Consider the following 14,661-nt stretch of genomic DNA (forward strand, 5'->3'; position numbering starts at 1 on the left):
GAATAATTTGTTATATGAGCAAATATAACACATATGAATAACTTTTACACTTTGGAACAAAGAAATATATTTGTTACAAACAACAATAAAACGACATAGCCTACTAACCAAATCTTTTACTTAGAAACTGAAAATCCAGCTTTTCGGCAGATTATAAATCTTCAAATGCATTCTTTTCTCACTGAACAGTGGTGATATAGGGGGATTAAATAAACTAAATAGTATACAGATACTGTGTTTATGCTAGTTGGTTAATATCTACAAGATAAATATGCTATTCAAAAATCTATGTCCATTTAATTATTTCTTTCCTGCAGCAAATCTTAAGGAAATACGGATATAGAGTTAAGAAAGACTTGGTGCAGTAACTCTGAAAAACAGTATGGAGCTTCCTCAAAAAATTAAAAATAGAATAACCCTACGACCCCAATGTTTATAGCAGTGTTGTCAACAACAGCCAAATTATGAAAAGAACCCAAATGTCCATCAACTGATGAATAGATGAAGAAAATGTGGTACACACACAGTGGAATACTCGTCAGCAATAAAAAAGAATAAAATTTTGCCACTTGCAACAATGTGGGTGATGGGCATTGAGGAGAATACTTGTTGGGAGAACTGTGTGTTTTATGTAAGTAATGAATCATGGGAATTTACTCCTGAAGCCAAGACTACATTGTATGTTAGCTAATGTGACTAAAATAAAATAAAATAAAATAAATAAAATGAAATAAAATAAAAATAAAATAAAATAAAGAAAAACTTGAGATGACTGGGTGACTCAGTTGGTTAAGTGTCCAACTTCAGCTCAGGTCATCATCTCACTGTTTGTGAGTTTGGGTCCCACATCAGGCTCTGCACTGAAAGCTCAGAGCCTGGAATTGCTTTGGATTCTGTGTCTCCCTTTCTCTTTGTCTCAGCCACTCATGCTCTGTCTCTTTTTCTCTTTCTCAAAAATAAATAAACGTTAAAAATTTTTTTTTAAAAAGAAAGATCTGAGTTTAAACTTGAACTCTGTAACTAATTAGCTGCAAGACCACGGGCAAGTTACTTAAATGTTTGTATCCCAATGAAAAATGGGATAATAACCCCTATGTCAAACATACTTGTCATAGACATATGGACTAATGGATATAAAAGACCTTCTACAGTGCCTGACACTAATTAGTTATTGAAAAAAATAATACATTCCTCTTCTCTTTTTGTTAATTTTTTCTTACCTTTACAAATAACAGTACAACATACGTCATTTCATTTCAAGTTCATTTCATCTTTTCATTTCTTTCAATTACACTTTGCATTTCCACTGTCCACTTATGATATTGACTACTTTCCTAGTTGCTTATTTTCCTTTATGTTCTTACAGTTGTTTGAGTGTTAAAAGGCTGTATGTCTTTAGCTATTACAGACTTTGTGTTGACAGTGAAGAGTTAACTCAATACTAAATAAAGGAAAAGAACTTGATGGTTTCAATTTATCAACTTGGTAAAATATGACATCAATACATGTTGAAAGATCAGCTTGAATATCATTATTTTTGAGAAGTCTGAAATCGGTAGAAGCAGAGAGGAAAGGATATATTTTTTAACTTAACCTATCAATAGAAATCTAACCTAATCCCTAAGCAAGTAGAAACCCTTGCTTACTGAATCAATTTGAGGTTTCTAGTAAATAGGTGAGGCTCCTTATGAAGTAATGAATTCCTGCTTTGAGAACGAGTCAGTCAAGGAATATATGACCTTCTGTCATGGTATTGAATTAGGAAATCCTGTATTAGGCCAAAAATGATCTAGATGAGTGGTTTTCAGACTGTGCTCATCCAGTTCTTAAGGATCTCTTGAGGCATCCAAGTCCAGGGAAGAGAAAAGGGGTAAATGGAGGCTGAAGGCAAGGCTTAATCTTTTTTCCTAATTACATCACTCAGAGCTATTTTGCTTTAATTGCTGAATATTTTGGTTTTCACTTGCAGAATATATTTTGAGTCATGACAAAAATATTTGATATTTGACAGCTAGTATGCACAAACTCTTATCGATATGATAATAGAAAGAGACACCATATCTCCTCTCCAAGAGCCTACAGAAAGTTGGTATGAACATATACATATATGCATTAAGCTGAAAATAACTTACAAAGCCATTGATCACAGTTGAAGCACTTAAAGAAGAGAAATCTTTCAGAGATGAGCTGGATTTGAAGATTGTGAAAGGCAGAGATTAACAAACAGGTTTTTTTGTTTTGTTTTATTTTGTTTTAAGGCTTTCTGTGTAGGGAAAGTATTTTTTTAAAAAAAGTGGATTGTGAGAGCCACAACCAAGAGACAGGAAGGAATGAATTAGAGTCTTGGAAAATAATTTTATGCAAATGAGTAGATAAAAGAACTGGAATAGAGAAAAGAAAATAAGAAAAGCTAAAATAGATAATGGATATGACCTCTGTTCTTGAGAAGCACAAACTAATAACATAGATTTAAAACAGTTTTTTTTTTAAAAAGGAAAAAAACTTATTAGTAAACGAAGTGTGTGGTCCTCACTTTCCCAGGAGTGGAGAAGGGATTGCATTAAGTTATAACTACTCTCCCAAATGGTCCATTCCCTAGTGACCCAAAGGAAAAGAGGAAATGGTCCATTGTCATCAGTGCTTCCAAGGAAAGACAAGGGTAAAAGTTCTTTGAAAGAAGGCTTAACTCAAAGCTGAGACCTTTGCCTTCCATCTTGGACAGCCACGCTTCAAAAAATGGACTGAGCTAGGCCCAAGTGCTTGTCCCCAATGTAGTTCACTGATGGTGATTAAAATAGAATGCTGACTGTAGGCTTTCCCGTACTCACTACATTCATAGGACTTCTCTCCAGTGTGAACTCTCTGATGCTTGATAAGTTGTGAACTGTCCCTAATGGCTTTCCCACAGTCATTGCATTTATAGAGTTTCTCCCCAGATGGACTCTCTGACATCATAAAATTGGTGCTGTAACCAATGGCTTTTCCATACTTAGTACATTTATAGGATTTTTCACCAGTGTGAATTCTCTGTTACACAACAAGATGTGAGTCTTGGTTGCATACTTTCCATATTTACAGGGGTTTCTGTTTGTGTGAAGTCAAGTGACATAAAATAAGACATTTATGGGGCTCCTTGGTGGCTCAGTCAGTTAAGCATCTGACTTCGGCTCAGGTCATGATCTCACAGTTCGTGAGTTCAAGATCCCTGTAGGGCTCTGTGATGACAGTTCAGAGCCTGAAGCCTGCTTTGGATTCTGTGTTTCCCTCTCTCTCTCTTCCTTCCCCACTCACTGTCTGTCTCTCTGTCTCTCTCAAAAATAAATAGACATTAAAAAAATAAGACATTTACTCTGACTGAATGTTTTGCCATGCTGTATTCCTAATGTTTTTCTCTGGTATGAATTCGCTCATAGCCAACAAGTTGAGAGTTCTGACTGGAGCCTTTTCCATACTGCCTGTTTTTCTGTGCTTATTCCCCAGGGTAGAGGCTCTGATGTCAAATAAGACATTTACTCTGACTGAAAGCCTCCCTATGATCATTATACTCACAGAGATTCTTCCCACTATGGATTCTCTGGTGGTCAAGATGGTTTCTTGAGTGAGCTTTCCCACACTAACTTCACCTGTAATGTTTCCCACTTGTATGAAGTACTTGGTGTTGGAAAAGGATTTTACTCCGAATGAAAGCCTCCTACATTCATAAAATTTATGTCTTCTCCCCACTGAGTAGGGAGTCAAGGAGTAGGGAACTCTGAGTGAAGGTTTTCATACAGTAAGCACATTTATACATTTATAAGGTTTTTCTTAATTATGGAATCTCTGATCTTGAATGAGATGGGAGGAGCGATGACAGGTCTTTGCATGCATTCATAAAGGTTCCCTCCTTAGTAGATTCTCAAGTGAACCATTGTCTGAGAGGTCTCTCTAAAGGTCCTATCATACTTATTACATTCTTAGAGGCTCTTTCCATTATGGATCCTTTGATACAGGCTCTAATTGAAACCTTGCCACATTCACCACACCTTCAGATGCAATGTATGTTATGTATGTTCCTTCAGGCCTCTTTGTTTGGCAAGACTACAGAATAGACTAAAATGTTCCCCAGGAGAGAGTGTCATTTGGTCACATCCACTCTGTTTATTGCTCTGAGCACAGGTGCCCAGCCTTGTGATAGGCACAGCTGACCAGAAAAAATGGAGCAAAGAGGCAGCTGCTTGGTGCACTTTCCTGACTCAGGAAAAGTATCACTGTCTGCAGGTATGTAAAGGAAAGGAGTGTGGTCCCAGCTGCTAGGTATGGTGGTGACTCCTGAGCTGGTAACCCTCAGCCTGATCATCTCCCATGGGCCACTGTTAGAGCCAACATCCCACATCTCCAAGACATTCAAAAAACCAAGAGTTATATGGAATTGTAACTGAAAAAATCATTTTACTCCTTAAACAACCAACCAAGAAAGCAGAAACAAAAATAAACCAACATCTGGACTCAATGATCCATATTGTTCTTTCTACTTTCAGATAGTTAATCTTTGCAATGCTGCATTTCTCTTTATTTTCAGCATTAATCAGTGGATATTGCTAATGACTAAAAAGTTACACAAGTTTTAAAAATTAGCAATGATTTGGAATTTAGCCCAGATGGACCTATCTCAGTTTATGAAATTTGATGCCTTATTTTGTTATTTTTCAAAATATGCTTGTGCAGCATATTAGGGACGTTTCTAAGGTGTCTGTGAAGCAACAAAGTTGTAAAGACAATAGTACTAACTTTTTAGCAGAACTTTTTATATTCATACTAATAATGGCCTAATTTTTCTCCCAAGTATTGGATTTGTTTCCTTGATTGTCATATGACTTTAGTCAAGTAACGTTTATTGTGCATGTCTGATAGTTTAACCTCTCTTCTTCTAAGTCTTATTTATCAATCCTTTCTCTAGTAGTGTTTTCTACTCTTGGACTTTTGAGGAGGAGGCAAATAAAGTTCATGGAGAAAAAAGGAGAAAGAATGCTTCTAAGTTAGAGAAGTGTGACTGGCAGACGCTTAAGAAGAAAAAGAATTTGTGTCTGATGCCAGGAAGGACACTCCAGGCATAAGTAAAATCACAAAATATATTATATGGCACACTGACACATGAGTTTCAGTGAATTTTAAATTAAATAAAAACTGAGATGTTGTAGCTAGTAATATCCTTAGTGTCCTACGCATGGGTATGCACATGATCTAAACAAGCATGAAATTAAACCGTTCTGTATAAGGTCACCAAATCAATCATTTTGAATGGATTAAGAAATCAATTTACTGAGAAGTATCTTTATTTATTTATTTTTACTAAACTGATAGTTTATTTCTAAACCAACATATCTTGTGATGGGGCCAAAGTATTCTCAACCTTACACAGTACATCAACTGCTGCACATAGCATGGATGGGATTCAATTACTTTTTTCTTAAGACACTTGCAATGACAATTTACAAATTGTTTTTGCCATTCAAAGAAGCATACAGTGAATTAAATAATGCAAAACAAAAACACTCAGCTTATCTACCGAATAAACTGACTTACACCATGATCAATACCCCTTATACACAGGGCAGGGTTCAGAGGAAGGTGACAGGTATTTATGCACTGAAAGAATTCTTCTAGTCTGCAAATCTCTTTCTTCAGTACCTCCTGTGAAAAATCATTAGAAAAAATATTTTAGAAACTGTAAAGAACTTGACTTTTCTTTCAAGTTAAATTTTTCCTCTATCGATTAAATAGACTCTTTAATTCTGGGACTGCACACTTGGATGCTTTGGGGTCAAATCAGTGATGTAGCCACATACAAGGAGGTAGTGGGTAAAGACAAAAGGGGGTGTTGGGGAAAATGGGGAACTAGAGCTCACGCCCTTTCTACAGGATTTTAAATTCAAACTAAATGTTTTCGGTTTTTAGTTTTTAGAGAGAGAGTGTCGGGGAAAGGGGCAGACAGAGAGAGAGAGAGAAAGAGAGAATGTCAAGCAGACTTTACACATAGCAAGGAACCTGACAAAACATGGGGCTCGATCCCATGACCCAGGGATCATGACCTGAGCTAAAATCAAGAGTCAGACACTCAACTGACTGAGCCGCCCAGGTGCCTCAGTAATAGTACATTTTAGGAAACAAATTCACATATATAAAGAGCAATAATGGCAAAAAATAATATGGCTGACAACTGATAATTGTCAGAAATAGTAATATATTTGAACAAATACTTTACTAAATGCCAATGAGAATATTTCTGATACTTGACTCGGTCCCTTCCATAGTCTTCTGTACCTGTGGAAGGTCTGAAATCACAAACAACACCTTTAAAATTGTGTATCTCTTAACAAAAAGAGGGGAAAAACAGGAATAACTTAAAAAATAATTCAAGGGTCATTTGAGTACCTCAGTTGGTTAAGCATCAGACTCTTAATTTCTGTTCACATATAGTCTCACAGTTTATAAGATTGAGCCCCACACAGGGTTCTGTGCTGATAGCCTGGAGCATGCTTGGGATTCTCTCTTTCCCTTTCTCTCTGCCCCTTCCCCACTTGCTCTCTAGCTCTCTCTCTCTCAAAATAAATAAAAATAAACTAAAAACCCCTTTTTAAAAAACTTAAATTCCAGTAAGTTAATATACAGTGTAATATTAATTTCAGGTGTACAGTACAGTGATTCAACACTTCCATACAATACTAATTAGTACCTTTTAAAAAGAAGTAGAAAAAAATAGGTAACAGTAAGTTGAATTGTGCAAACTTGTAAATGCTTCTTCCATCTTTTTATTTTCTTATTTTCATGTGAAGAAGTGTTACCACAAACACAGCCAGTCAAGGTGAGAGAAATAAATTTATTTGAGAGAATGTTACTGTCACTTTGGAACTTAATGCAAATGGTCAAAAAGGTATCAGACGTATTTAACTGTAGCATGCATCTCAAGTATGTGAGGAATTTTAAAATAAGAAATAAAGATTCAGCCCATACACAGGTTTTATAAATTGTAAACCAGTTTATTTAGCTTGCTTTCAACTTTTTGCTATCACCAGAAAATAATTAATGAGTCTACACTAGTATGGAAAAATTCTAGTTTTGTTTTGTTTTTTTTTGCATTGCTCATCATGTTACATATCTTAAGGTTTTTCTGTCAATCCAGAGTTTATATATTTTCCATTTAAGAATAAATTCTGTGCTTATGCTTTTTATTTTCCATTTTCTCCTATATAGGTGAAGCACCATAGCTTCTGGTGTTTCAATCAAATGAGTGACTTCCAGCAAGAAAAATACTGGGCTGTAAAAAAATTCTGGGGCACTTTACCTATTAACAGTTTCATATTATTTTGTTGAAATGACTTTTTTATTTTACACAGTGGATCTAGAGAAACTATGTGTTCCCTTAAGGACAAAATTCATGCTTTAGCAATCTTTCTATCCTTAACTCTCATTCTGTCGTAAGTACTTAATTGTGATTGAGTGATGTTATTAATGCAAAGAATGGATGTCCACTCTCTTCTTGCATCTAGAATGTTGAACACAGAGAACCTACTTAATGATCTCTATCAGTGGAGGAAACTAGTGATGCAGATAATTAAAAGAACAAATATTCTTCAATCAGATCAAGAAAAAGAATAGCCAGGTCCATTAATATAATCAGTGATGAAAAAGGCACAATATTTTGACATTATTCATGTATCCTGTATAAAAATGTTACTATTCACACCGCTATTGATTTGTTTCATTTAATTAAATTAATTTATTTATTTATTTATTTTAGACAGGCAGAGACACAGAGAGACCAACTGAGAGTAAGAGTGAGAGAGAGAGAGAGAGCACGTGCAAACAAGAGAGGGGCAGAAAGAGAGAAGGAGAGAGAGAATCTGAAGCAGGCTCTGTGCTTCTAGCACGGAGCCCTACATGGGGCTCAATCTTATGAACCATGAGATCATGATCTGAGCTGAAATCAAGTTGGATGCTTAACCTACTGAGCCACCCAGGTGCCCCTGTTTCATTTAATTAATTTTATTTGTTGTACAAATAATTCATTAAAATATGATTTTGATTAGTGCAGTGTTAGAAAAATCTAGATCTCGATTTTGTACCTTGGGCAAGGGTGCCCTATAAAGTTTTCATATGTACTTCTGCTGGCCTGTGTTGTGCTGCCATTTTGAGGAAATTACTTCATCAGTTTTTAGTTGAACTGCCTTTAAGTGGGTTTCTTCTTGTCAGGTACTTTCTGTATGCTGCATGGCTACTTAGATCAAAATACCATGCCCTCATGGTAGACATTATCATTAATTTTAGATTGTAAATTGAAAAAAAAAAAGTCTTGATTAAAGTAATTGATTTGGGTGTCTTAGACCTAAGTATAGACAAGAAATTTACTTTCTAAGCTATGAAATTAAAACTTAATTGAACAAAAGATTAAAGAAAACACTACATGAAGATTAATTTCTCAACAAACCTGTCTTTGAGGGTCACTGGCAGACTTGACTTTTTCCCCAATGTCTCCTAGAATTTTAAGAAGTTTTTTCTCTTTGGAAAACTCATCACTCAAGGCTTTTCCTGAACAGAACTGGAGAGCCGCCAATAGCTTCTGATACCAGCTTTTAAAATAAGTTTCATTCTGTGCATCCTTTAGCAGCCTGAAGGAAAGAGAGAAAAAGAGTTCTTGTATCTATAGCTGATTTTTTAACCGCGTCCAGCAAGAACAATCAGTGCATTTCAGACTAATCTGTATTTGGAGGCTTGGGCAGTTTAACAGCCTTGAATGGGGGAAGTGTTGTTTATTCGTTGGCAGTCATCAAATTCCATCTGATAGTTAATGAGATTCCTAGAGTGAAGAATCAATAAGAGACCTGCTTTTTATTCATTTCTGTTCACAATGCACTTTTTTCTTCCTTCAGGCTTTTTAATTCTATAACAAATACTTAAGAACATATTTTGAGTTCTTATTAAAATAAGAGCAAAGAATTTTAAAATTAGTATTCATTAGCACTTTACTATATTGGAACTCAACCATAAAACCTATGTTTTTCTACTTTTCTTCAAAAGACAATGTCCCCCACACCTTCACATACCTATGTATTTCTCTTTCTTCTAGTACCTCCCCTTGAATACCTGGAAGAAGATATTGTAAAGGCAAGAGCATGTTTGTTTGTTTGTTTTTCAGGCATTTCTCAGTTCAAATCTCAGTCCTATACAACTTCTAAGTAATTTAGGTTACTTAACTAGGTTGAGATTTTCTTTCTTTATCCATAAAATAAAGTAATAACTCTGATTCTGTACAGCTGTAGAGAACACAGAATGAGCCAATGCATTCAAAAGGGCTTAGCACAATGCACCTACTAGTCAGCCAACATTAGTTCATCTGTATTTCACAGTCTCCCCCAGCCAACTTCTGCCACTGCCTGGCTGTCTGTTCATGTCATGAACAGGGAAGACATAGAACATAAAAGAGTGAGAATACTTTGCTAGATAATGGAGTAGTAACAAATATTTTATTACTCTGTCTGCCATGTGACAATTTCTATTGCCTTGAAACTTATTTTAATATGCTTAAACTTCATTTTCTATTATGCCCTAAACCACTGATAGAATAAATGATAACCTCTCTTTGAATGATAACCTCTCTTTGATTGATTCTTTTAATCTTAACTGGTCTCTAGTCTTCTCCTTCTGTGAAAAATTAACATTCAAGAAACTAGAAGAAAGTTATTGTGAGAATGGAATACTAAAACAAAAAAGATTAAATGCAGAGCTGTTGAAAAATATATAGATGAATTTCATTCTGCATCTCTGCCCAATATGTATTATGCTATAGAGACTCTAATACATTATTTTCATTTCTTCTATGTTCTCTGTTTCTACATACTTAAGTTAAAAAAATTAAGTGAGTCTACTTTCTTCTTTTTTTTAAGGTAAGGGCTTGCTCTCTTGTCATTGTTATAAAGCCAACTTATTGTCTAGCACCTCTTTTACTTTTAAGTGGAATACTTCTTATTTACTTCTGGAAAGTATTAAAAAGAAACCTCAAGGGGCTAAAGATACATTGATGAAAAAATGTAATCCATTGCTATCTGCTTATTTTCAATGTAAGAAAAATAGTAGACAATGAATTGTTTTCCTGTACTTGCCCCTATGGTGAAATTTTAAAACATCAGATATAATAAATGAAACCTGTCATTATTTGGAAGCTCTAAGAAAATGAGTTTTATGTGAGTGTGAATTGGAAAGCTGCAAATGCAAGCATCCACATGTAAAACTTCAAGACGCTTTATGTAAATTATATATGTCTCAGATTCAGTATTTTGAGGACTTTGGTAATGTATCATGCTATAGTGTACTTGGCTTTCAGTGAGATAGGCAGTTGACAGAATGTTTCTGTATCTCGATCAATGCTTGCCAGCACTTCATATACTTTGCATATTGAACCACTAGTTTTAAAATATCTGTAACCTGGTCTGGTATATAAATATAACTATAATTTCCTTACTGCTATATACATGATAAAAGGAAAAGTTATTTTGTACAGATGAAGGTAGCTTTTTACTAAACTGATTTTTTAAGTTTATTTATTTTGAAAGTGAGAGAGAGTGTGTGTGTGTGAGCAGGGGAGGGGCCGAGGGGGGGGGGAGAGAGAGAGAGAGAGAGAATCTCAAGCAGGCCCCGTGCTGTCAGCACAGAACCTCATATAGGGCCCAATCCCATGAAGCCATATCATGATCTGAGCCAAAATCAAGACTCAGATGCTAAACCAACTAGCCCACCCAGGCCCCTACTAAAATAAATTTTTAAAAAGATGTATTTAGAGGTGGGGGCAATCATGGGAACTGTCAGAATGATATAACTTGTATTCATAATACTCTTAATTTTTTTTCTGTTAGATATGTATTTGATTTTTTTATTACCAGCTCAAAATAAAACAGACTAGGGAAATCACTGGGTTCTATTTCTGAAACCAATACTACACTGTACGCGAACTAACTTGAATTTAAATAAATAAACTTTTAAAAAGAACAGAGCAAGGGAGGTTTGCAGAGAGAATACGACTGTGTTCTAAAAAAGATTCAAAAGCAAAGAAAGTTCAGTGCGTTCCACTGTGGTTATTTTCCTTGTAGAATACGCCTCATCGCAACGCTACACTCCCGCTGAGGCATGTTCTCCTGGTCATATCCCCCTGGTTCAACCTCTATGGCTTTTGACCTGACAAATGAGGAGTTTGTCTTTACACACTGCAGAAGTGAAATCATGGGGTGGCGGAGTGTAGGAGATGACCATGGCAGGGAAAATAGTCCATCCCTATGTCCATAGGCACGGTCAAGAAAAACTTCTATGTCCTTTCATTTTAAACAAGTGCAGAGAAAGCTGAACTGTACAGTTCGAGGTAGAGGGTCACACCATTCTACATCAATGGCTTTTACCATAGGGAGTGGTAAACCCCTCATGCTGTACATTTTATCCATAGCCTCTGTTTGTAAGACTAGCAGACAGCTGGCTACTCTCCCTTGAACATTACAGAAACCTATTCCAAAGACATCATCATCTAAGAGAGGCAGTATGCTTATGCCAAATATATTTTTGTTTAATTTTAATTTTTTATTAATTTTTTTATTTACGAAATTGTTTTTAAGTTTATTTATTAGTTTTGAGAGAGACAGCACGGGTGGGGGAAGGGCAGATAGAGAGGGAGAGAGAGAATCCCAAGCAGGCTCTGCACTGCCAGCATAGAGCCCGATGTGGGGCTCGACTCACAAAGGCGTGAGATCATGACCTGAGCCAAAACCAAGAATTGGACACTTAACCAAATGAGCCATCCAGAAGCCCCATATTTTTGTTTAATTTTTAAAGTCAAGGTCAAGGGACTGAAACATATCAAGACTTGGTGGTGAAAGATCAAGCTCTTAAGGTGCATGCAGTGTGGCTGTGTATAAACCGTGAGGTAAAAATAATGCCAGAGACCTGTTTATTCTATAGTATCTGTGAGATCCAGGAATAATTCAATTTGATACGATTTTGTACATTTCTTACAGACTAAGTAATGGCAACATTAAACTGAGGATAAATGCATAAAACGTAGCTGATTAAAGGTTATAACGGTATTAAGAATGAAAGGTAGAAGCAAGAAAGAGGCAGAAACCCAGGTACCGGTACACTTATTATAGGATACCATGAAGGTATTTGCCTAAATTAAGGGGATCATGGCGGACTCAGAGAGACCTAAGATACTCACAAACCCCAGTTAGCATGACGGAGAGATTTTCCGTGGAAATTGAGTTTGTCTCTATTTCTTCACGCACATAGCTGCTTCTGATCCCATGGCGAATGACTCGTTAGAGCTATAGGAGAAATGGATCTCACATCTCAGTCCACCAGCAGGACAGCACAAAGTCATCACACCATCCTTGCTCTCCTTGCCTCTTAACTCCCTTCAATAGGTCTAATTGTGGTCCTCAATAGCACAGAATTCCACATTACAGGTACCTTAATTTTTTTATTATTATTATTATTTCTAGGAGAGAGAGAGAGACAGCGTGAGCAGGGGAGGGTCAGAGAGAGAGGGAGACACAGACTCTGAAACAGGCTCCAGGCTCTGAGCTGGCAGTCAGCACAGAGCCCGACGCGGGGCTCGAACCCACGAACCGAGAGATCATGACCTGAGCGAAAGTCGGACACTTAACCGACTAAGCCACCCAGGCGCCCCACAGGTACCTTAAATTTTGACCTGCATATGTATCTCCTATGTGTGAAAAGGGAAACAACATCCTAAAACAGAAGAGAGCTGAGCTACACAATGCAGGAAGGACCTCCCCTTCCCACTTCCTTCTGTATTTGTTGCTACAAGGCAAGGTGTGTGGCTCGGTAGACCAGTTTTTAGTGAGCACAGGAGGATTTTAGAATGTGACATCTTCAAGCGTTTTTAAAACTCTGGGACATATAAAGGCTGATATTCAATGCTTGATATGAATTATTAATTTTAAGATTTCAACAGTGTGATTAAGAAGTAAAAAGCATGGGGGCACCTGTGTGGCTCAGTTGGTTAAAGGTCTGACTTCAGCTCAGGTCATAGTTTGTGAGTTCGAGCCTCACATCTGGGTTTCTGCTGTCAGCACAGAGCCTGCTTCAGATCCTCTGTCTCCCTCTCTCTCTGCCCCTCCCCAGCTCCTGCATGGGTACTCTCTCCCTCTCTCTCTTTCTCAAAAATAAATAAACATTAAAAAATACAAAATTACAAACAGTAATCTCTTTTTAAAAAAGACATAAAAAACATGTATCTCTTAAGTCTTTACAACTTTATTTTACTTCTTAGTGTTTAAGAGATTTATTTAATATTTTCCCAGACTGAGGAACTTGACACATTTTCTGGTCCTTACAAAGACAATAGTTTCCTATGACTAGTTTATTCTTAGAATATTGGTTTGCTTTTTCAGAAATGTAACACTAAACTTTTGTTGAGTTTTGCATCTAAGGAGCAGTACATTGGCCCAATCTACAGAAATGTGATTTCCAATCAACAGTTATTTTGCAATATCTGTCAATAAACCATTTTGTAACAATTCTTATTTTCAGATGTTTATTTATTTACTTTGAGACAGAGAGAGAGAGAGAGAGAGAGAGCGACAATGCACAGTAATCCATAATGTAGAGAATGTATACATTTTTAGAACACTTAAATATACGGGAGGGACCCATGAAGTATGTAGCTGACTTAATTGTACCCCCATATGTAATTTATATATGTAGTATTTATTACCTCCTGAAAGGTGTTCTCTTTGAAATGTTGTATGTGCATACTAGTGATGTTCTATTGTGTTCTCACTATGTGGTAGATTTATTACTTCCAACTCTATGCTTTCTCCTCTGAAGATTATACATCTCCACTCTTTGTTCTGTGACTTCCAGTGCCTTCCCATAGGCAGAGTCTACTTTTCTGCCTGTTGTCAGAGTTGGTCATGTGATTCGCTTTGGCCAATAGGTTGTGAGTAATGAAATGTATGCCCATGTCTATACAGATGCTTTAAATATGCTATTATGGTTTGGTCCAGCAGCTTGCATGTCTGTTTCTGCCATGAAAACAGTGTATCCCAGCTAGGGGCTAGCCCTCCAGTCCTGGGGTGACAAACCAATATAAAGCAGAGCTAAGCATTGTTGTGTGGAGTCCAGTGGAGCCAAGCCAAGCAACGCTATAGCAAGTCTGCAGCCAATGTACTGCGGGAGTGAGAAATAAAATCTGTGTTGTTGTAAGCCACTGAAATTTGGGGACTATTTGTGGCTATAGTAAAAAGTAATGAAGATGCCAGTTTTCATACTTTCTTTCCATTTTCTTTGCTTTTGCTTTTATTTATTTGTTTGGATTGCCTTTAGAATATGCAGCCTATTTTTGAAACATCCGCAACATTAGCCCTGAGGATATTTGGGGCATATCTAATTACTGAAAATGAACAAAACTCATCTGGAGCCAAGTCTGATGAATTAGGTGAATGATCAATTTGAGTATTCTATTTCAAATTAAAAAAAAAATAAAAGTAATTAAAAATGGTTTTCTTTTATGGATCATAAAAAGCCCCTAAAGGATTTAAAAAATGATTTGATCTGGTTCATTTGGACATATATATTCTGTTACACTGCTGACATGGTGTTGTTTTATTACTACTAACATAC

At 36.3% G+C, this 14,661-nt stretch overlaps 1 protein-coding gene across 2 annotated transcripts in view; it reads right to left on the reverse strand.

Annotated features, from left to right (window-relative positions):
* PIK3C2G (phosphatidylinositol-4-phosphate 3-kinase catalytic subunit type 2 gamma) overlaps positions 1-14,661 on the reverse strand; it is a 326,049-nt gene that overhangs the window by 122,628 nt on the left and 188,760 nt on the right. For both annotated transcript variants that reach the window (XM_077756378.1, XM_077756377.1), the window contains 2 exons: positions 8,465-8,645; positions 5,563-5,670 (listed from right to left, as the gene is read on the reverse strand). In XM_077756378.1, coding sequence (XP_077612504.1) covers positions 5,563-5,670; positions 8,465-8,645 — 289 coding nt within the window. The remainder of the gene's footprint in view (positions 1-5,562; positions 5,671-8,464; positions 8,646-14,661) is intronic.

Source organism: Crocuta crocuta, unplaced genomic scaffold (assembly GCF_008692635.1).
Source record: "Crocuta crocuta isolate KB4526 unplaced genomic scaffold, BGI_CrCroc_1.0 scaffold262, whole genome shotgun sequence".
NCBI lineage: Eukaryota > Metazoa > Chordata > Mammalia > Carnivora > Hyaenidae > Crocuta > Crocuta crocuta.